Source organism: Leucoraja erinacea, chromosome 1 (assembly GCF_028641065.1).
Source record: "Leucoraja erinacea ecotype New England chromosome 1, Leri_hhj_1, whole genome shotgun sequence".
NCBI classification, from domain to species: domain Eukaryota; kingdom Metazoa; phylum Chordata; class Chondrichthyes; order Rajiformes; family Rajidae; genus Leucoraja; species Leucoraja erinaceus.
This window is the reverse complement of record NC_073377.1, coordinates 104,501,120-104,525,442: the sequence shown is the minus strand read 5'-3', so window position 1 is coordinate 104,525,442 and position 24,323 is coordinate 104,501,120. Positions and strand designations below refer to the sequence as shown.

At 47.1% G+C, this 24,323-nt stretch overlaps 1 protein-coding gene across 2 annotated transcripts in view; it reads left to right on the top strand.

Annotated features, from left to right (window-relative positions):
• The first annotated feature begins 1,611 nt into the window (after positions 1–1,611).
• The window catches only part of LOC129700246 (inactive ubiquitin carboxyl-terminal hydrolase 53-like), a 107,501-nt gene continuing 84,789 nt past the window's right edge, over positions 1,612–24,323 (top strand). Inside the window, exons 1-3 of one of the 2 annotated variants that reach the window (XM_055640559.1) lie at positions 1,612–2,215; positions 17,637–17,729; positions 21,128–21,262. In XM_055640559.1, coding sequence (XP_055496534.1) covers positions 2,072–2,215; positions 17,637–17,729; positions 21,128–21,262 — 372 coding nt within the window. In that variant the 5' untranslated portion in view covers positions 1,612–2,071. The remainder of the gene's footprint in view (positions 2,216–17,636; positions 17,730–21,127; positions 21,263–24,323) is intronic. The other variant, XM_055640551.1, reaches the window with a different exon arrangement.

The window sequence follows — 24,323 nt, the reverse complement described above, 5'->3', positions numbered from 1 at the left end:
CCCTCCTACCATCCGGGAGGCGCTACAGGTCTCTCCGTTGCCGAACCAGCAGGTCAAGGAACAGCTTCTTTCCTTTGGAATGCTCTATTGGGCACGGCATGACTGAATAACCCCCCCCCCCCTGTTGAGAGCAGATTATTTATTTTTGCCAAAACTGTGGATGCCTTCAAGGGAGATGCTGCTCGTGGCAACTACCTTCCATAATCTGAATCGAATCTGAGAAACAGAGGCCGTCGCCTCGCGAGTTGGAGGCAGAGCCTTGCGGGCCGGAGCCCAGGCCTCACGTGCCAGGCCTTGCGAGTCGACGAAGCCGGCGGCTATCGGTGCCTGTGTCGGCACCACAGAGGCGTCCGGAGACGACCCAGCAGCGTTAATGGAGAGGTTGGTGTGGCGGTCAATGGCGATGACTGATGGACGAGGACGGCCACCTGCAAGTGGGGACACCGCTGCAGAGGGAAGGAACAAAGGAGATCCCAGTGTGGGGGGGATCGTCGTGAGAGAAGAGAAAAGGCAATGGTGACCCGATGTGGGAGGGAGTAGATCAAGGGATAATGGAGGACCCGGCATGAGGGGTGGGGGGGGGGGGGGGGGGGGGGGGGGTGACGCCATGAGGGAGGGGAGGGGGGTAAGAACAAAGAGGGAACTGGCACCAGGGGGAATTTGTAACTTTGTAAGTGCCCTTTATGGGCGACTATTCAATACCTTGGGTATGCAAGCAAATAATGTCATGGTGACTTGTCACATGTGACAATAAAGTATTCAATTCAATTCAATAGTTTTTAAGAAGGAACTGCAGATGTTTGTTGGACATGATGGTTGGAGCAGTGGAAGTTGAGACTGGGGGAATCATTTTGTTGCTCTGGGTGAGGTATGGTAAAAGAGTAGATGAGAATAGAAGTGCGAGAATTGGAACAGATGCAGCTCCCCTTTTACTTCTTTCCTTTCCCGATCCAGGGAGGATCCAAATACTCCTCCTGGGGAAAGCAGTGTTTCACTGGTACTTTTACGTTTTTCCTCACTGCTCACAGCATGCTCTCCTCTATTCTAGAGAAACCAAAGGTAGGTTGGGTCTTGGCTTTTATTAATGCAGTAGTTATTAAAGTTTCCAATTAAATATGTTCAAGTTTATATGAAAGTCACATTTTGTCAAGATTGCACTTCTACAAGACCAAACAAAATTGAATTTAATTACATCAGTAAAATGCCTGACCACATAAACATCTTTCAACTTGTAAGCAAGTACAAATTACCCAAGATAACAATCCAGACAAATTATTTAGCAGGGAAAAGGAGTGACTGGACTGATGACAAGATATTTCCAAATTCTTGACCCTTGCAACCATTTGGTGTTTGTCTAACTTTTGCATTGCATTCGCTGAGGTTTACCTCCTCCTTCGTTATTATTTTAGCCACATTAGCTTTAGTACAGTTGACACTATCAATTTTTACCCCCTCCGAACACATCAGAGTGGAGAAAGAGAGCACGCCAGAGCTAAGTGCTGTTGATCCCGACTGCTTCTGCCGCTTGGTGTGCTCGCAAGTGAGGGGGGAAAACAGAGCAAGAACGAGAGGCGGTACATACCTAAAGCAGGAGCCACGGGGGAGGGGGCGGCACCCCGCCCTTGCAGCCCGGGGCAGGGCAGGGCAAGCACCACGTGACCGGACGCAAGCGCGAGTCAGGTGGTGGTTGTGTTATTGTGACGCAGGCAGGCCGTGCAAGGAACCTGTGCTGCTGTTGTCGAGGCGGTTGGTCACGGTCGCACAGCTTGAACCAGAGTCAAGTCAAGTCACCTGCGGGGCCCGGCGTTGGCAGCTTTTGGCGAAGTTTCTGCGAGTAGCCCTGCTGACCGAGCACGGCATCTCTTCACACACACCGTCATCAGCAGTAACAGCCGCCGCCCGGTTCGGGTACGAAAGGACATGAAGGATTGCGGAGGATAAACTTGTGGCCGCCGCTGCTCGAGACACCTGGGCGCGCGCGCGCGGCCGCCAACTGCCACCGGCCGCCGTTTGCAGCGTCTCGAGGCGGCGGGCGGGCGGGCAGGCGCGCGCTGCTCCGGGCCCCGGAGCGATGGCCTGGGTGAAGCTCTTCCTGAAGCCCGGGAGCAACCTGCGGAGCGGCTACCAGCCGGGCAGCATGCTGTCCATCGCGCCCACCAAAGGGTTGCTGAACGGGCCGGGCGAGAACAGCTGCTTCCTCAACAGTGCGGTGCAGGTAAGGTAGGGAAGGACGTGTGGGGTAACGCGCATTTCGCGGCTGCACCCATCGACCCCGACTGAATTTGGTCAATCCTAATTACTTGACTCGCCTCGCAGATTCACCTGTGTAGTTCTCCAATAAAGTTAGGGGGGTTTTAACGTATCAACGCTGCATCGAAAACTGATTTTATTTACCCCGGCTCCCGACGCAAAGAATGCGGTGACACTAATGACATGTTGGAGTGTTTGTTTACCTCTTTGAAACAATGTGTAAAATGTTAAAAGCCAATCCTAGTAAGAATCAGTGATGCGGATTTTTGTTATTGCCGATCGGATTTTGAGTTGGCGCCGTATTGTTTTGCTTCGTGTCAAACTTTCTTTCAAGCTATTTGCCAAACTAATCAAGCTTCGGTTCAAAAAATACTTGTATGGACAGTCTTTATATGTTTAGGAAGGGTGGGAGATAAATGCGACAGACCTAACGACGGTACAGCGTGTAAAAATTATAATTCCATAAAGAATCTTAGACACGAATTTTAAAATAACACGTAAATAACCAAATGGCATTGCCTGTACTCAAGACAGTGATAGATTTTATTCAAGGCTTCTGATTTTCTCTTGCTTTAAACTTTTTGCGTAATTTTTTATGAGGTAGGTTAGGATATTGGGTTTACGCCCTTAAGTTACAAATGTACCTTTTCGTAGCTGTGTACCTTTACATATCTCCCTTCCCTCCACCCTGACTGTCAGTCTGAAGAAGGGTCTCAACCTGAAAAGTCATTTATTCTCCAGAGCTGCTGTCTGACCTGCTGAGTTACTCCAACGTTTTCTGTCTATCTGTTCAATTGGCTGAATCTGGCGGTATGTTCTTTCAGGCTTTTGTCATCTTGGCCTGATGGGAGAGGGGAAAAAGAGAGAATGAGTGTGGTACAAGTGGTCCTGGATTATGTTGGCTACTTTCCCGAGGTGGTGTAAAGGGTAGATGGTGTTGATTGAGGGATGGGGTGGGTGGTTTGCATGATGGACTGGGTTGCATCCACAATTCTCAGCAATATCTTTCGATCTTGGACAGAGCAGTTGCCAAGCCAAGTTGTGTTGCATCTTGATAGGATGTTTTTATGATACATTGTAAAATTTGAGCAATATTTCTATTAATCTGTATATATTATGAGCTGCGAATATTAATGACAATTTGTTCAGTGACTAAAGAACTGCTGTCTCTTCCTACCATTCTCCTTGGATTGAGACGTACTCCCACTTTGTTTTGTGGGTTCTTTTGTGACCAATATGAAAACTACAAACTCTTCCACCGTCGTGACAAGGTCAAGGGCTGGGTAGTTGTTGTGAAGTGGTTCACCACACAGAACACATGCGACCTAAAGAATCACTCCCTAACTTCCACCAACATGTCTCCTGCTGCACCAGAGGACCAAACACCCTCGACCAATGCTACACCACCATCAAGAATGCCTATCGCTCCATCCCTCGCCCTCACTTCGGTACATCCGACCATAGGCTGCTTCTTACTCCCTACAGGCAACAATTGAAGAGCGCACCCCCAGAGGTGAGGACAGTACAGAGCTGGTCAGGGGGGGGGGGGGGGGGGGGGGGGGCAGAGGAACTACTCCAGGACTGTTTGGAGTCTGTAGACTGGGCAATGTTCAAGGACTCGGCAACGGACTTGAACGAATACGCCACAGTCGTTACAGACTTCATTAAGAAATGTGTGGAGGACTGCATCCCTACAAAAACCTTCCGAGCGTTTCCCAATCAGAAACCTTGAATGAACTTTGAAATCCGCACTCTTCTGAAGACCAGACACTGGGCATTAATGTCTGATGATACAGTGGTCTACAAGAAGTACAGATATGACCTTGGTAAGGCCATCAAAAAGGCCAAATGGGACCTGCTCCAAACTGGAGGATGAGGCAGATGTTCGGCAGCTGTGGCGGGGCCTGAATGCAATCACCTCCTACAAGGCAAAATTAGGAGGCAGCTCGAATGTCGACGAAACATCACTCCCTGATGAGCTCAATGCGTTTTACGCAAGCTTTGATAGGGAGAACACCGATGTGCCTTCCCGAGCCCCCATTCGCTGTGATGGTGTTTCAGTCTCCGTCACAGAGGCCGAAGTCAGGAACTCCTTCAGAGGGGTGAACCCTCAAAAAGCGCCTGGACCTGATGGTATACCTGGTCGTGTTCTAAAAACTTGTGCGGACCAACTCGCTGGAGTTTTTACGGACATTTTCAAACTCTCACTTCTGAGGTCTGAGGTTCCCACCTGTTTCAGAAGGGCATCAATCATACCAGTGCCCAAGAAGAGCAAGGTGACATGCCTCAATGACTATCGACCTGTGGCACTAACGCCTGTGGAGATGAAGTGCTTTGAGAGGTTGATCATGGCGCAAATCAACTCCTACCGCAACAAAAACCTGGACCCACTGCAGTTCGCTTACCGCCACAACAGATCAACGGTGGATGCGATCTCGCTGGCTCTACACTCCGCTCTGGACCACTTGGACAACAAAAACTCAAATGTCAGGCTGTTATTCATTGATTACAGCTCGGCATTTAATACAATCATCCCCTCCAAGCTGGTTACCAAACTCACAGAACTGGGTCTCTGCGCATCCCTCTGCAATTGGATCCTCGACTTCCTCATTCTCAGACCACAGTCTGTTCGTATTGGTGGAAATGTGTCGGACTCGATAACAATCAGCACGGGAGCACCTCAAGGCTGCGTGCTCAGCCCCCTGCTGTACTCGCTCTATACTCATGAATGCGTAGCCGGGTATAGTTCGCTGACGACACCACTGTTGTGGGACGTATCACTGATGCGGATGAGTCCGAATATAGAAGAGAGATCGAGCAACTGTACATATGGTGCCAGTACAATAACCTGGCCCTCCACACCAGCAAAACCAAGGAACTGATTGTGGACTTTGGAAGGAGTAGGAATGGGACCCACGGTCCCGTTTATATCAACGGGTCGATGGTTGAAAGTGTCAAGAGCTTTAAATTCCAGGGAGTGCACATCTCTGAAGATCTTTCCTGGTCCGAGAACACTGATGCAGCTATTAAGAAAGTACATCAGCGCCTCTACTTCCTGAGAAGATTACGGAGAGTCGGTTTGTCAAGGAGGACTCTCTCTAACTTCTGCAGGTGCACAGTAGAGAGCATGCTGACCGGTTGCATCGTGGCTTGGTTCGGCAACTTGAGTGCCCTGGAGAGGAAAAGACCACAAAAAGTAGTAAACACTGCCCAGTCCATCATCGGCTCTGACCTCCCTTCCATCGAGGGGATCTATCACAGTCGCTGCCTCAAAAAGGCTGGCAGTGTCATCAAGGACCCACACCATCCTGGCCACACACTCGTCTCCCTTCTACCTTCAGGTGGAAGGTACATGAGCCTGAAGACTGCAACGACCAGGTTCAGGAATAGCTATTTCCCCACAGCCATCAGGCTATTAAACTTGGCTCGGACAAAACTGAACATTAATAGCCCATTATCTGTAATTTGCACTTCATCAGTTTATTTATTCATGTGTGCGTATATATTTATATAATGGTATATGGACACACTGCTCTGTTTTGTAGTCAATGCCTACTATGTTCTGTTGTGCTGAAACAAAGCAAGAATTTCATTGCCCTATCAGGGACACATGACAATAAACTCACTTGTACTTGAACTAAGCTTTTATATCCAATCTGAAATCTTGGTTTTCACATATTTGTTCCACAATTTCCTGCAGGTAGTAGTGAATTTCTTGAGATCTGTTTTAGCAACGAGATGGCTCCTGTGAGCCTCTTGTCAGGACGCATGGGGAGGAAGTTGATCTGTCTTCTGGATGCTGAATGTATCTATTGGCAATGCTTGTATATGCTTAAATAAAAACTGTAACAATGGCCACAAGCATAATCGAGGACTAGTCTCAACCTCTTCTTCCCTTTCCCACCAGGCAAGAAGTACAGCAGTTTTAAAACGCATACCTCCAGATTCAGGGCCAGTTGTATTCCAGCTATTATCTGGCAACCGGACCGTCCTCTCACGCCAACTAGGTCCTGACCTCCCAGCTACCCCATTGGAAATTCATGCGATAGGAGCAGAATTAGGCCATTCTACCCATTAAGTCTACTCTGCCAGTCAATCATGGCTGATGTGATATGATGTATGATACTATAGAACTTTATTTATCCCAGGAGGGAAATTGATCTATCTCTCCCTCCTAACCCCATTCTCCCTATAACCTATGACACTCATACTAATCAATGCTGCAAATATTGCAGGAAGGAGATAATTGGGACAGGGCAGCACAGCTTTGTCCGCAGCAAGTCATGCCTACCTAACTTTTTTGAGGACGCAATGAAGGTGATTGATGAGGGTAGGGTAATGGATGTTGTCGACATTGATTTTAGTAAGGCATTTAATAATTAATAATGTGTTGATCCAGAAGTTTAAAATTCATGAGGTACGTGATTTGGTTGTTCGGATTCAGAAATGATTCCACTACTATCCTGTCTTCTTCTGGCTCGAGATCTGTGAACAGTGTGTTCTATAGCGATTTGTTCTGCACCTTAATTTGTGATTATACTGTAAACGTATGTATCTGGAGATAAATATGCGGGTGCTGGAGAAGGTCCAGGAGGTTTACGAGAATGATCCGAGGAATGAGTGGGTTAACCTGGATGTGGAGATGATATTTCCACTAGTGGGAGAATCTAGGACCAGAGGTCATAGCCTCAGATTTAAAGGATGTTCCTTTAGGAAGGAGATGAGGAGGAATTTCTTTAGTCAGAGAGGTGGTGAATCGGTGAAATTCATTGCCGCAGCAGGCTGTGGAGGCCAAGTCTATGAATATTTTTAAGGCGGAGATAGATTCTTGATTGGTACGGGTGTCGAGGATTATGGGGAGAAGGCATGAGAATGAAGTTAAGATAGAATGATAGATCAACCATGCAATGAATGGTGGAGTGGACGATAGAAGTAATTCTGCTTCTATCACTTATGAACATAATACAACGTTGAAACTGGCCCCTTGACTGCCAGGTCCATGACTGCCATCGTTCATCAGTTCTCAACAAGTTCTATGTTATTTGACATTTGCAACCACTTGCTACACATTTGGGGCAATTTACAGCAACCAATTAGCCCACAACCTTGCACGTTTTGGGATGTGGGAAGAAATAGTGGCACCTGGAGGAAACCCATGCAGTCACAGCGAGAACATCTAAAGTGCACACTGACAGCATCCAAGGTCAGGATCGAACCCAGATCTCCTGTGCTGTGAGCCAGCAGTTCTACCAGCTGCTCTACTGTGCCGCCCTATATAAACGGCTTTGACGTAAATGTAGATAGGATGGTTAGTAAGCTTGCAGATGACACCAAAGTTGGTCAAGTTGCAGACAGTGAGGAAGGCTGTAAAATAGTTTGCTGGGATATAGATCAATTACGGATATGGGCGGAGAAATGACAGTTGTGTTTAATCCAAACAAATCTGAGTTGCTGCTTCACAGTGCCAGAGACCCATGTTCGATCCTGACTACGAGTGCTCTGCATGGAATTTGTACATTCTCCCTGTGACCACGTGGGTGCTCTGGTTTTCTCCTACACTCCAAGGATGTACAGGTTTGTAAATTATTTGACTTCGGTAAAAATTGTTAATTGTCCCTAGTGTGTAGGATAGTGTTAGTGTAAGGGGATCGCTGGTCAGCGCGGACTCAGTGGGCCGAAGGGCGTTTTCCCGCGCTGTATCTCTAAACTAAACTAAATGTGAGGTGCTACACCTTGGGATGTCTAAAATACGGGGAAAATATACAGTTAATGGAAAGACGCATAACCACTACATAACGCATAATGTATAGATGGGTCTGGATATCCAAATCCATAGCTCCTAGTATGTGGCAAAAGAAGTGGCAACAGAATGGCAAAGAAGGGATGTGGTTGTGTTTGGAGAGGGTGCAGACGTTGTTTACCAGAATACTATTTACCAGAATTACAAGGTATTTGTTGCAAGGAGAGGATGAACAAAATTGTATTTTTTTTTTCTGGAGCGTTGAAGTTGAGAAAAGCCCTGATAGAAGTAAAATTGAGGCATAAGTAGGGTACTCGGGCAGCACATTTCCCGAGGGTGGAACTGTTAAAGACTGGAGGGCATAACTTTGTCGATTTTCTCATAGTGGTGGGTGCCTCTAGCTGCACCTCTCGCCTTATCCAGTGGCTGTCGGTTATTATACAGTGGCGAACCATGCACCCCTCTCCTGCATAAGCCCAGGAGGCAGATTTGTGAGCGGAGTCTCACTGCCGTCCCCTCCTGAGTGTCCCATCCCTATCCGGGGCAGTCGGAGATGTCCGGGGTGACGAGACACGGCCCGGAGCAGTAGCGGCCCCTGGCTTACAGCCATTGCTAACTCCAGCTCAACTCTGCTCCAACTCCCAAGGAATCCGTTCCCTGATGGGCCAGGGACCATCAGCTGCACCTCTTGCCTTATTGACTGTTGGCTAACCCTCTCTGTGCCAGCGAAAACCGAGCATCAGTCATCAATGGGGGTGCACACAAAATGCTGCAGTAACTCAGCGGGTCTGGCAACATCTCTGGAGAAGGGTCTCGACCCGAAACATCACCTATTCCTTTTCTCCAAAGATGTTGCCTGTCCAGCTGAGTTACTCCAGCATGTTGTCTACCTTTGTTGTAAACCATCATCTGCAGTTCCTTCCTACAGAATGACGCCTGTCAGCAGGTAAAGGCGAGGCGGCGGGGAGAGGGATGGGAAGAGAGGAATGCTATTGTGGCTTCACTGCAGGTCCTGGACACCCCGTCTCCGCAAGAACTCCCCGGCATTAGGACAATCCTTCTATCCCCGTCCCCCTGCCTCGGACTGGAAGGAGGGACTGGGGGACATTGCCCGCCTCTGCAACCAACGCGCAAACCCCAGCACTCCCTGCGGAATGTTAAACTAAACACATCTGTGAGCAACAGACAAACACGCACGTCTCACCCCCCCCCCCCCCCCCCCCCTTCTCTCACCCCACCTCTCATCGTCTCTCTGGCCGGTCCAGTCTCTCCCCCCGCATCTGCCCCCTCTCGCTCGCTGTTATACCCTGCTCTCCTGCTACCTGGCACACCGTTTGCTTTTTTTTCTCTAATGACCTTTGACAAATCCCATGATTCCTTGCATTGTTTGGAATACCAAACTCGCTTATTATAGATAACCTTTCAGCCAGCACGCAATTTCAGATAACTCGCATATCTTGTCTGTCTTTAAAATTGTTGAAATCTTGTCCTGGAGGCCCTAATGTGTTCAGATGGAAGGTGAGGTGATAGTCCTTGAATTTACTTTGAGCTTTGTTGGGACAGTGTAGGAGGCCACGGACAATTAGGTCAGAGTGGGATGGAGATACAAAAGGCTGACGTCTGGGCTTGCACTTACGGACTGAATTGAAGTGTCCTGGAAAGTGGTATCTTGAAGACTCCCGACCGAAACGGGTGAATTTCTTCCTTCACAGATGTTGCTTGGCCTGCTGAGTTCCTCCAGCACGTGATTTGCATTTGTTTTCACAATGCATGCACATTGTAAATGTACATAGAATAGTACCCCACAAGAACAGGGCCGAATATTATGCCTAATTCAATAATTTTGTCTGCCTGTATGTGATCCACATCCCTACATGTCCACGTGCCTATACAAATGCCTCTGAAATGTCATACAAATGCCTCTGAAATGCCCAGGGCAATGTTTGGAGGTTGTAATGTTCAATAGCCTGATGGTTGTTGGGAAGAAGCTGTGCCTGAACCTGGATATTACAGTTTTCAGGTTCCTATACCTTCTTCCTGATTGCAGGAGTGAAATTAAAGCATAGACTGGGTGGTGTAGGTCTCTGATGCTGACTGCCTTGTAGATCCCTTCAAGGGTGGGGAGCTCAGTTCCTGTGATGGACTGAGCACTACTCACCACATTTTGCAATCCTCTTCATTCCTGGGCATTTGAGTTGCTGAACCAGGCTGTGATGCAACCTGTCAATATGCTCTCTACTGTACACCCGTAGAAGTTCAAGAGACATTTCGTCGACATACCGAATCTCCTCAATATAAAGGATATAGAGGTTCGTTGATGGGCCGCCTTTATGATTGCTTCAATGTACTAGGTCCAGGACAGATCTTCAGATGTATGCATGTCCAGGAGTTTTAAGTTTTTTTTACTCTCTCCACCACCGTCCCATCAGTGAAGACAGGTTTATGGATCCTTGGCTTTCCTCGTCCAAAGTCCACAATCAGTTCCTTGCTTTTATGACATTGAGAGGTTGTTCTGAATGCAATCAGGATGGATTGCTGGAGCTGTGAGGAAACAGCTCTAACTGCTTCATTGCTCTGTAGTTTAGCTAAGAGCACATCATATTTCAACAATCCTTTCAAGGAGTTTAATTGTTTCTTCGTCCTTATGTGCTTGGGCGCATCTTCGTAATCTTAAAAATTGTTATCAGCTTGAGCAAAAGATCACCAATCTGTTCAATCTTTGCTCCAGCATTACAGTAGGATGTAAACAAGTTTTGACAAAAGTTTAACATTAATACTTTGTTTTTCAATACGTTCCCTTGAAATGAGTCAGATTGTTCATGTTTTACATTTGGGTGCAAAATCCCTGAATAAATATTTATAATGTTGCAATGGGAAGATTTTAATATCATAAAGTGCTCTTTTAAAAAAAAAAAAAAAAGTGGCGAAGTGAACAATGGGAAATGAAATTTATGTTTGGGCTTTCATTTCATGGGATTTTAAATAAGCTTTAATTTTTATTGTTTTCATTTTGAAGAAATTAGTCTACATAGTGCGGGTTTCTCAGGGATTCATATATCAATGTTACAAAATTTTGAGATTTAAAAAATCAAGTCTGCATTTTATCCCATCAGATAAAGCATAAAAAGTTTAATTTGACACCTAATTCATTTTCATACCTTCAGTATTAAAAACATTGTGGCCATTTTCATACTCTGAAATTAGCATCTTGTTCCCTATTGCTTTTCCATTGACTTAACTCAAAAGCTGTGATCGAGGACAGTCAAAAGCAAAGATACTAGAGGAGCAAGTTAGACCACTCCTGCAAAATCCAATGGGTTGACGTGTAGGATGCATCGGAACGCAACGGAACGTCGCTTCCGCCAGTTTAGGAATAAGACCCTGATCTCCGTTATGCCTCTCGCAGTTTCATCCACGTCAGTCCATTGAATTGTGCAGTTAATCTTGGTCTCTTAGCCGTCTATGTTAGACCATTATTATCTTTGTTTATAATAAATAAGGCCAAAGTCGCGCACACGGCCAGTGGCAGAACTGCAGCGCCGCTGAAGGTAAGTATTGTAACATCGTTAATTCATAGTATGCTGGGGGTGGCACAGTGCCACAGGTAGTTAAGCTGCTGCCTCACAGACCCAGAGACTGATTCAATCCCAATCTTAGACTCTGTCTTTAGAGTCATAGTCGTAGAGTGATACGGCGTGAAAACAGGCCCTTCAGCCCAACTTGCCCACACCAGTCAACATGTCCCAGCTACACTAGTCCCATCTGCCTACATTTGGCCCATATTCCTTCAAACCTGTCCAATCCATGTACCTGTCTGTTTCTGAAACGCTGGGATAGACCCTGCCTCAATTACCTCCTCAAGCAGCTTGTTCCATGCACCCACCACTCTTTGTGTGAAAAAGTTTCCCATCAGATTCCTATTAAATCTTTTCCCCTTCACCTTAAACCTATGTCCTCTGATCCTCGATTCACCTACTCTGGGCAAGAGACTCTGTGTGCACCTAACTGAACTATTCCTCTCGTGGTTTTATGCACCTCTAAGATCACCCCTCATCCTCCTGAGCTCCAAAGAATAGAGTCCCAGCTGACTCAACCTCTCCCTGTAGCTCAGACCCTCTAGTTCAGGCAACATCCTCCTATAACATGGTGCCCAAAGCCGAAAACAATACTCTAAATGTGGCCTCACCAACAAAGCGCAGGAGTAACTCTACGTCAGGAGTAAGTCAGGCAGCATCTCTTGAGAACATTGGTGATGTCGGGACCTTTCAGACTTATTTAGTGCTGAGTAGCTCCAGCACTCTGCGTTTTATCACCTTAAAATTAGTCACCGATGCCACTGGTCAACATCAGCGAACCATTCTTCACTGGTTGAAGTGGCTGTTGTTGCGGCTCGCATTGCAGCTCCTGACCACATCACTTTCTTGGGTTCGACAGGACATGCTTGGTCATCGTGGAGTTTCCTACCCTCTCACCCATTGCTTTGTCCGCTGCGCCGCCGCCTCCTACTCCCCCGTACTTGCCGACATCTTCCAAGGTTGAGAATGTCGGCGACTCCTGGGGAAGAGGAGGTGGTGGAGAGGGGTAGAGGGCAGGGTAGGTGCAGTGGACAGAACAATGGCAGGAGGAGGAGGTCATGGGAGAGAGGCAAAGTGGATAAAGGAAAGGAAGAGGCGGCAGCTGGTGAGGGTAGGGAGCCTCACGGTGACCGAGCATGTCCTGTCAGTGGTGGTGTGAGTTGCATTGGAAAGTCCGTCGCGACAACCGAAATGCATTATAAAAAGGTCTGTTAAAACGTATAACAAATGCATGCTGTGGTAAGATGAGGGCAGAAGCAAAATGATTTGCAGTACCACTTTGTTCGCCTTGAGGTTCCAGCCACCTGTCACTTCAGTTCTCCATTCCATTCCCACTCTATCTTGAGCCTCCTTGAAACACTAATCTGCCCAAACAACTCAGAAAACAGCAACTTGTCTTCCAGCCCTCTGGAGTTAAATATTGAATTCAACAAATTTAGTACCCATCCTTTTTTCCTCTCACCAGAGGTGTGATTGCTTCTTTGTTTTGTTTCTGCTTTTAACTGCCATTTTAAACTCACTTCACAACTTTTGTCTGTATCCTATCACAAACATTCCCTGTTTTACTGCTATCCCTCCCCCACTATGTCTGAAAAATATAATTTTGTTTTCTCAATTTTCTAAATCTGATGAATGGTTCTTGACCCAAGGCAGAGATTTATTTTTCCCTTCCCTCTCATTCTCACCACTGTTACTTGACCTGCTGAGAACTTCAGTATATCGTTTGTTTTTTGGGATTGACAGAAGTGATTTGTCATTTTTTTTTAACACAATTAAGACCAATCTTTTTTCTGATTGTGATATTCAACATATTATGTATAATTTAGGATTGGCTTTTTCTTAAACTTTTTTTGTTATGACTTGATATTTGGTAATGTCCATTAACTCAGCTGTTAGCTTCGGTATCTGGCAGTTACGCCATTTCTGTTGATGTGAGAACTTGTGCAATCGGACATATCCATTTAAATTTCTTCTTCCTACTCCCTCGCCTCCTCCAGACGATGCTATTTTCTTCTTGCTTGAAATCAATTGTTCTTGAGGGAACATAATTTCAAGGATTCTATGAGCCTTTTTTTTACAAATAAATATTCTTTTGATAAGAACAGTGACTGGATCGCCTGGTTTGCCTATAAAAGAACCAACATTTATAATTTGCTATAGACAAGTGCAGACCCATTGGGTCTGCTTCCCCAACGCAAGATTCCACCACTCGCCTGTTCCCCCAATGCAACCCATTCCCCCAACGCAATATTGCACCACTCACACATAGCCCCCAACTGCGCAGGCTCGGCTCGTTTTGCCACATCCCCCAGGACATCCTCCTTAACCCTCCCTCTTCAATCCCTATAGAGAGGGAGGGGTCAGAGAGGGAGAGGGGGGGGGTGGTCAGAGAGGGAGGGGTGGGGGGTGCAGAGAGAGGGTGGCGGAGAGGGAGGGGGTGGTGGATAGAGATGGAGGGTTAGAGGGAGAGGGCGAAGGAGAGGTTTAGACAGGGTGGGGGTTTAGACAGTGGGGGTGAGACTAGATGGGGAGGGAGAGGGGGGAGGGGGGGCGAGGGAGGGAGTGCAGACGTGGCAACTGCCCTCCCTACCCCCTCCTCTCCCTCAATCCCCCCCGCACTCCCTCCTCACCTCACCAGTATCTTTCCCTTCCGCACCCCACTCCCCATCCCCCATCTCCCTCTACCACACCCCCCCCCTCATCTCCCTCTACCACACCCCCCCTCATCTCCCTCTACCCACCCCCCCCTCATCTCCCTCTACTTCCCCACCCCCCTCCTCTCCCTCCTCTCCTTCCTCTCTCCCCCCCCCTCCTCTCCCCCCTCCTCTCTCCCCCCCCCCCTCCTCTCCCTCTTCCTCTCCCCCCCCTCTCTCCCCCCCCCTCTCTCTCCCTCCCCCCTCTCTCTCTCTTCCCCCCTCTCTCTCTCCCCCCCCCCCTCTCTCCTCTCTCTCCCTCTCTCTCTCTCCCCCACCTCTCTCTCTCTCTCCCCCTCTCTCGACCATCCCCTCTCTCTCCCCCCCCCCTCTCTCCTCTCCTCCTTCTCCTCCCCCCCTCTCTCCCCCCCCCCCCTCTCCCCCCCCCCACCCCCCTCCTCCCCCCCCCCTCCTCTCCCCCCCTCCTCCCCCCCCCTCCTCCCCCCCCTCCTCTCCCCCCCTCCTCTCCCCCCCCTCCCTCTCCCCCCCCCCCCTCTCCTCCCCCCCCTCCCTCTCCCCCCCTCCTCTCCCCCCCTCCTCTCCCCCCCCCTCCTCTCCCCCCCTCCTCCTCTCCCCCGCCCCCTCCTCCTCCCCCCCCCCCCCTCTCCTCCCCCCCCCCCCCCCTCCCTCCCCCCCCTCCTCCCCCCCCTCCTCCCCCCCCCCCCCCCCCCCCCCCCCCCCCCCCCCCCCCTCCCTCCCCCCCCCTCCCCCCCCCCCCCCCCCCCCCCTCCTCCTCCCCCCCCCTCCTCCCCCCCCCCCACCATCCCCCCCCCCCCCCCCCCCCCCCCCCCCCCCCCCCCCCCTCCCCCCCCCCCCCTCCCCCCCCCCCCCCTCCTCCCCCCCCCCCCTCCTCTCCCCCCCCCCCCCCCCCCCCCCCCCCCCCCCCCCCCCCCCCCCCCCCCTCCCCCCCCCCCCCCCCCCCCCCCCCCCCCCCCCCCCCCCCCCCCCCCCCCCCCCCCCCTCCTCCCCCCCCCCCCTCCCTCTCCCCCCCCTCCCCTCCCCCCCCCCCTCTCTCCCCCCCCCCCCCCCCCCCCCCCCCCCCCCCCCCCCCCCCCCACTCACACCCCTCCACCCCCCCCCCTCCCTCCCCTCCCCCCCCCTCCTCCCCCCCCTCCCTCCTCCCCCCCCCCTCCTCCCCCCCCCACCCCCCCTCCCCCCCCCCCCCCCCCCCCCCCTCCCCCCCCCCCCCCCCTCCCCCCCTCCCCCCCCCCCCCTCCTCCCCCCCCCCCCCCCCCCCCTCTCCCCCCCCCCCCCCCCCCCCCCCCCCCCCCCCCCCCCCCCACCCTCCCCCCCCCCCCACCCCCCCCCCCCCCCCCCCCCCCCCTCCCTCCCCCCCCTCCCCCTCTCCTCCCCCCCCCCCTCCTCTCCCCCCCCCCCCCCCTCCCTCCATATTGCAATCACTCTTTTGATGAGCAAAAATTGCATCTGAACCCCTGCCATACTTTGGGCTTAGACAACTCTGCCATGCGGATGGGATGGACTAGGTAACTATTCATCAAGTAATCTTGTACATTTCCCCTCCCCCTTCCCACCCAAGGGCCTGGTCTGATCTATGTAGGATTCTAGCCTCATCAATGTGTTTGACCCTGAAATAACAAATAAATAACTCTGCAAGGGCATTTATGGTTGGACAATGAATGCACACTTGCCAGCAATTCCCAAAACATTTCATCTCGGGCAACATCCTGGTAAATTGTCTCTGTAGTATCTTCAGCGCAATTATGTATTTTATGTCGTGTGGTGACCGGAAACACACACAATGTTTCCAACTCTAGCCTGACCAATGTTTTTGAAGTTGTACCAAAACCTACTTGCTCTTATGTTCATTGTTGCAGCAATTGAAAGTAAGCACCCCATAAGTTACCTTCATCTCCCTGACCTGGACTTTAATCCTCATTACCCGCTTGGGCCATATTCATAATATGTCCTACCCCTATTATATTGCTCAAATGGCTTCAACTGGCACTTGTTGGGATTAAATTTGATATGCCATTGCCTTGCCCAGTTTACCAGCTAACATACTAGAAGATGTGGGGAATAGATTATTATTATTATTATTATTTATTAAACTTTTATTTCAGACTAAAGGTCCAGATAAAAGACGACATTACATAGATAACATTGCATATAAAAACACCATAAAATACATATAAAAGCATAGTAACTTACTTATAAGAGCACCATAAATTAGATACAAAAACACAATACATGGTTAAAATCCAGAATAAAAAGAAAGATCAGTGTCCTACAACGAGACAACTATTCCAATGTCTCCACAACTGGGATTGGTAGCGTGTAGTGCTAAACCTTATGTTTGATAAGACCAAGATAATTTCATTTTCAGTCATTAATCTTGCAAATAAATTTATACATATGATTTCTTAGAATAGCTTGTAAAGTACTGACTCCTGCAGCCACAAACATTTCACTTGCACTACATCATCTAGGTTTCTTCAGTAGTAATAAATACAATACAAATACATTTATTGTAGTATTCTCATGGCATCATTATAAGCTATTTTAAGTCTCTGTAAACTTGTTTTTCTGTAGTTTGACCACAGGTGTGCAGTATAGAGTGGTGTACAATATGCTCTGAACAGAGACATCTTCACTATATCTGTACACGCACCAAACTTGCGTAAGAGAATATTCGCTTGTGCATACGGCGTTGCCTATAAATATCCTCATCTGTCATTTGTTCTGTAATAATGTCCAAGATATTTTACCTTATTACAGACACTAAGATTATTGTCAGACAATATAAAATCAGGAATTTTAGACATTTATCCTCTTTGGTTCTGCAGATCATAACAGCACCTTACCAGCATTATATTTGATATCATGTTCCACACCATACACAGAACATATAGTAAGGAGCTGCTGGAGACCAGCACTAGATGGACTAAAGACCAGAAGATCATCTCCATACATAATATGGTTCACTAAAGTATTACCAATCATGCACCCAGTATTACAGGCTTTCAATTGCTTGGACAGATCGTTAATATAAAGATTAAAAAGGACTGGGGACTAAATTCCCCCTTGTCGGAGACTGGCTCTCTGGATACTTCCAAGAGAGAGCTAGATAGGGCTCTTAAAGATAGCAGGGTCAGGGGATATGGGGAGAAGGCAGGAACGGGGTACTGAACGTGGTCAGCCACGATCACATTGATGGCCTACTCCAGCACCTATTGTGCATTGTCTAACACTATTGCTAACATAGAAAATGTGTTGTAAGAATATTTGAGATATGATGTATTTTGGTGTTAATGAGAATGCAATCTTTAAACATTGCAAGAGTACAGATGCAAAAAAGCATTTTTGAAAATATTATTTTCCCTTGATCTTGCTTACAATTTAAGTCTCTCCCTCCCACAGATTCTATGGCACCTGGATATATTCAGACGAAGTTTCAGACAAATGCCCGGACACGTGTGTTTTGGAAATGCGTGCATATTTTGCGCTCTAAAGGTAGTGTCAGTATATTAAATTGCACAATGTTCTTGGCTGGTTTGACATGGTCAATGTTGGGAATCGTACTTTCAAGTTGAAGGGTTGAACATTTTGGATTAATAGGAGGAGAAATTCTTTATTTGAGGAATGGGACTCGTGTTACTTTCTGTCTGAGACTGCTGTGGACACTCCACTATTAAATTGTTTTAGGGTTTGGTGGTTAACTTATTAGAATGGTATTCCAGTGAAAAGGCTTGAAATTCTCCCTCCCCACATTCTCATCTCCATAGATATAAAATTCCATAATCCATGGGATTATCCATATATCCATAGTATATTAAATTCGATAAATAATTTGAGATTAAAGAAAAAATAATCTAATGATGACCCAGTGGTAACAGAGTTGTATGTCACCACTATCCTTTGTGGAGGAAGTCTACATTCTAACCTGGTCTGATCTACGTAGGATCCCAGATTCACCAATGTGATTGACCCTCAAATAACTAAATAACTCGCTCAGTTCAAGGGCAATTATGGTTGGACAAAGAATGTGCACTTGCCAGCAATGCCCAAATCCAACATTCTAAAATAATCACAATTAAAATTAACAATTTTTAATCATGTTTTACCTGCAGCTAATTTTGGCTTACCTTGACTATGTGTGTATACTTCAACAAATGACTTGGGGGTAGGAATCGGTTACAGGGTCCCTCAAGCCTGTTTCTTCATTCAATAAGATTATTGCTGAATCTAATTGCAATCTTAACTCTGCATTCTTTCTACCTTCAGTAACCATTAAACGTTTATAAAGATAGACACAAAAAGCTGGAGTAACAGCAGAACAGGGCGCATCTCTGGTTTATAAAGTTATTAAGGCAGAGATAGACAAAGACACTCCAGAACTCTCGATGCACCTTTGAGGAACAGTGTTTCAAAGATAAGCAACCCTCTCGGAGAAGAAAAAGGAAAGTAGTCATGGATTTTTTCAAGTTAATTATCCCTGGTTCTAGGTAGATTTCTCTTGTTGGGGCAATTCTTTTCACGTTAATCCTCTCAAGACCTTGAGGAATTTTGTATGTTTCAATTAAATCACGTCACTGTTCGAAACTTGAGTGCATATTGGCTTAAACCTGTCCAGTGTCTTGTAAGACAATCTTCCTATTCCAGTATCAATTTAATGATCCTTCTATGAGGCACTTTCAATCCATTATCGTCCATTCTCAAATAAGACACGATACATGCACAATATTGTAGTAGTTGAAGCATAAATTCCCTATTTTTAAATGTAATCACCTGGCAATAAACAGCAATATTCTGTTAACATTTCTAATTGCTTACCTTTATGATAACTTTTTACAAATCCTGTGTTGTGATACTCGGAGGTGGCGAAAATGATTTGTTGTATGTTTTCGCTACCAGGATTATTTGTTTGACATTTTCGCCACCTCGAACGTGATCCCACCACTTGCCACATCTTCCCATCTCCTCCCTTGTCTGCTTTCCACAGAGACCGCTCCCTCCGTAACTCCCTGGTCAAATCGGCCCTTCCCACCTGAATCACCCCCTTTCCCTTGGAACCGCAGGAAATGCTACACTTGTCGCTTTACCTCCCCCCCCCCTTGACTCCATTCAAGGACCCAAGTAGTCTTTCCAGGTGCAGCAGAGGTTCACCTGCACCTCCTCCATACTCATCTATTACATCAGCTGCTCTAGATGTCGGCTGATCTACATCTTGGTGAAACCAAGCGTAGGTTGGCGATCGCTTCGCCCAACACCTCCGCTCGGTTCGCAATAACCAACCTGATCTCCCGGTGGCTCAGCACTTTAACTTCCCATTCCGAATCCGACCTTTCTGTCCTGGGCCTCCTCCATGGCCAGAGTGAGGACCATTGTAAATTGGAGGAGCAGCACCTCATATTTCACTTGGGCAGTTTACACCCCAGCGGTATGAACATTGATTTCTCTAATTTCAGGTAGTCCCTACATTCTCCTTCCCTTCTCAGCTCTCCCTCAGCCCACTGTCTTCGCCTCTTCCTTTCTTCTTCCAACCCCTCCTCACATCAGTCTGAAGAAGGGTCTCGACCCGAAACGCTGCCTATTTCCATCTCTCCATAGATGCTGCCACACCCGCTGAGTTTCTCCAGCATTTTTGTCCACCTTCGATTTTCCAGCATCTGCAGTTCCTTCTTAAACAGAGATTTTAATGGTAAGACTTTTGAGAGAAAAGATGAACTTCGTCACATCCTTAATTTTTAAGTCTTGAGTCTTATGGTCTTCTACTTATCTGTATGTCTACTTGAACACTTCACAATATCTAGTTCCTTTTAGCTTAGATTTCCCTCCTCCAACTGCATCTGTTTTTGACTGGACCATCTTGCATTTAACATAATTTTCACATTTCCACTGCCAAAGCCACTGTTAAGAGAACACATTTCCCGTACAGAGTACAAAACATTCTCTTGCGTATAATGAAAAGAATACAAGTTCTTTGTTCATATCTGTGCTGACGTTTTTCTTCTGTCTGGTATGAGTTCAAGGAAATCAACATGCTTGGAAAAGAAATCACTCCAATATGGTTGCTGGACTACTTTTGTTAATTATTTTGTGATAAGTATTATTTTGACTGTTCCTTGTTCCTTTCATGGTTGAAGTATACAGATATATATATTCTGTTTTTTGTATCCAAACTGTTTACAATCAATCCATTGCACAGTTTTTTATTTTAAAATATTCTAGAACTTCATGGCCCTGAAACTCTTTAAAATAAAATACAAATAAAAATAAATCTCATCTGTTTACTAGATCTACTGACATCTTATTGTAGTTTTGCTGTACAAGCGATCCCTATACCTCCTCCTTCACCTAAATCCAAGGGTCGCAGCAGTCCTTCCAGGTGATACATGTACCTTCTCTAACCTCATCTACTGCATCTGGTGTTCCTGATGTGACCACCTGTATTTCGGCAAGACCAAGTTTAAACTTGGCAACCACTTCACAGAGTATTTGTGCTTAGTCTGCCAAGGCGCCCCCCCGCAAATGCACACGCACACACACGCCTCCCTTCCCTGTGCCACACCTGGACTAGCACCTGTGTCTCCCCGCCCACCTACTTTCCTCCCTCCAGCTTCACAGTTTGGAACGTCTCACACCCTCTGCCTTTTCACCTCTGGCTGTTATCCAACCATCTACCTGTCAATCCCCCCCTGTAACCTACTACCTGCCAGGCTTTATCCAGCCCCTCCTCTCTTCCAGCTTTCTTCCCCCTCTCCCCTTCCCCTGCCACATTCAGTCTGAAAAAGAGTTCCATCCTGAAATGTCACCTATCTATGTTCTCCGGAGATGCTGCCTGACCCACTGAGCTACTACAAACTTTGCGCCTTTTTGTGGCAAATAATTTGTTTGTTAACTTTTTACAGGATATATTTGCAGAATTTAGAAACAGCAGGGAGAAAGCTCTTCCCTCTGATAATTTACGCAGTGCTTTAGCGGAGAGCTTTAAAGATGAACATCGTTTTCAGCTGGGTCTAATGGATGATGCCGCAGAATGCTTTGTAAGTATCCTGGTGATATGTTTGCTGTGTTTTTGCTCAGCAGCCTTAACGTCCCGTGAGGTCATTTAACTACACTGCCTGTGCTGACTTTCTGAAAAAGATGTCATGGCAGATGCTTGTCCTTAATGCTGTAGGTATTTCATCCCTGAGCATGTTCTTTAAAGGAATTTACCAAGTTTATATACAAACTACCTGCAGTGTTTCTCCATTGGTGCTTTACATGACAATTATAAATTATCAATCAACCACAGGCTGGAGGTCTGTGGCCAGTGGTAAGACCTCAATTGTTTGTGATATACATAAATGACTAGGACGTAAATGTAGGTTGGTTGGTTAGTAAGTATGCAGATGGCACCAAAATTGGCGGAGTTGCAGATGATGAGGAAGACTGTCGAGGTATACACAGCAGGATACAGAAAGGATAGATGAAGTTTATCCAAGGAAGTGTGATGTGCTGCACTTTGGAAGTTCGAATGTAAGGGGAAAGTATACAGTTAATGGCAAGATTCTTGATCGTATTAATATAAAGCGGTATACTGGGGCTCCAAGTCTATAGCCCGCTGAAAATGGTAGCACAGATAGTGTGTTGAGATCTATTTGAAAGTAGTCACTTAGAGGCTGTTGCTGATTGACATAAGTATTTATTCATCAAGAGCAAGGGTCAGCAACCTACGGTCCCCGGGCCGAATGTGGCCTGTAACCCGAAATCATCTGGCTCGCAGGCATATTTTTTTCCCCGTAATTATCCGGCCTGCACCCTTCCGTCTTCTCCATTAACCTTCTCCCCGGCGAGCTCTGGCTGTACCGCATCCTGCGCAAAGCCGCCGGCATGGCCGCGCACCTTCTGTTTCTGGGCTTCACTGTCGGGATCGGGGTTGTCTATAGGCCGGGGACGAGCGAGTGTGAGTATTTGAGCCACCGCCTCCAGGACAGAGCCTAGGCAATGGCCCGTAGGTACGCCATGTTCGTGTGCGCCTGTAATTAGGAGCCAGTGCTCCAGAAGTATAGAAAATTATGAGAAGTATAGTTAGGGTAGGCAGTCGGAATCTTTTTCAACCTTTTTCTTAGAGTGGAAATGTCAGACTTGAGAGCATTATTTTAAGATCAGAAGTGGAAAGTTTAAAGGAGATGTTTAGTTTAGAGATACAGCATGGAAAGGGGGCCTTTTTCCCCAGTGCATCCAGGCCAAACATCGATCACCTGTTCACACTAGTTCTGTTATCCCACTTTCTCATCCACTCCTTACACACTAAGGGCAATTTCCTGGTGCCAATAAACCTACAGTGCCCTCCATAATGTTTGGGACAAAGACCCATCATTTATTTATTTGCCTCTGTATTCCACAATTTGAGATTTGTAATAGATAAAAATCACGTGGTTAAAGTGCACATTGTTAGATTTTAATAAAGGCCATTTTTATATTCTTCCGCTCAATCCTCATTAACGAAGTTGATCTCCTGGTGGCCCAGCACTTCAACTCCCCTTCCATTCCCAATCTGACCTTTCTGTCCTGCGTCTCCTCCATTGTCAGAGTGGAGGAACAGCACCTCATATTTCGCTTGGGCAGCTTACACCCCAGTGGTATCAACATTGACTTTTCTAACTTCAGATAGCCCCTGCTTTCTCTCTCCATCCCTTCCCAGTTCTCCCACTCCTCCTACTTGTCTCCACCTACATTCTTTCTTTGTCCTGCCCCTTCCCCTGACATCAGTCTGAAGAAGGGTCTCGACCTGAAACGTCACCAATTCCTTCTCTCCATAGATGCTGCCTCACCAGCTGAGTTATTCCAGCATTTTGTGTCTACCTCCCATTTTTATACATTTAGTTTCACCATGTAGAAATGACAGCAGTGTTTATACATAGTCCCCCCCCCCCCCCCCCCCATTTCAAGGCACCATAATGTTTGGGACACATGGCTTCATAGGTGTTTGTAATTGCTCGGGTGTGTTTAAATGCCACCTTAATGCAGATATAAGAGAGCTCTCAGCACCTAGTCTTTCCTCCAGTATTTCCATCACCTTTGAAAACTTTATTGCTGTTTATCAACATGAGGACCAAAGTTGTGTCGATGAAAGTCAAATAAGCCATTATGAAACTGAGAAACAAGAAAAAAACTCTTAGAGACATCAGCCAAACCTTAGGCTTACCAAAATCAACTGTTTGGAACATAATTAAGACGAATGAGAGCACTGGTAAGCTTACTAATTGCAAAGGGACTAGCAGGCCACAGAAGACCTCCACAGCTGATGACAGAAGAATTCTCTCTATAATAAAGAGAAATCCCCAAACACCAGTCCGACAAATCAGAAACACTCTCCAGGAGTCGGGTGTGGTTTTGTCAATGATCACTGTATGCAGAAGACTTCATGAACAGAAATACAGAGGCTACACTGCAAGATGCAAGCCACCAGTTAGTTGCAAAAATATGATGGCCAGGTTACAGTTTGCCAAGAAGTACTTCAAAGAGCAACTACAGTTCTGGAAAAGGGTCTTGTGGACAGTTGAGAGGAAGATTTAACATATCAGAGTGATGGCAAGAGCAAAGTATGGAGGAGATAAGGAACTGCCCAAGATCCAAAGCATACCACCTCATCTGTGAAACACGGTGGTGGGGATGTTATGGCCTGGGCATGTATGACTGCTGAAGGTACTGGATCACTTATTGTCATTGATGATGCAACTACTGATGGTAGTAACATAATGAATTCTGAAGTGTATAGACACATCAAGTTCAGACAAATGCATAAAAACTTATTGGCCGGCGATTCATTCTACAGCGAGACAATGATCCCAAGCATACTGCTAAAGTAACAGAGTTTTTCAAACCAAAAAATTGTCAATTCTTGAGTGGCCAAGTCAATCATCCCATCTGAACCCAATTGAGCATGCCTTTTATATGCTGAAGTGAAAACTGAAGGGGACTAGCCCCCAAAACAAGCATAAGCTAAAGTGTTCAAGAAGGAACTGCAGATGCTGGAAGATCGAAGGTACACAAAAATGCTGGAGAAACTCAGCGGGTGCCGATGCTCAAGCATATGCTCAAGCATAAGCTAAAGATGGC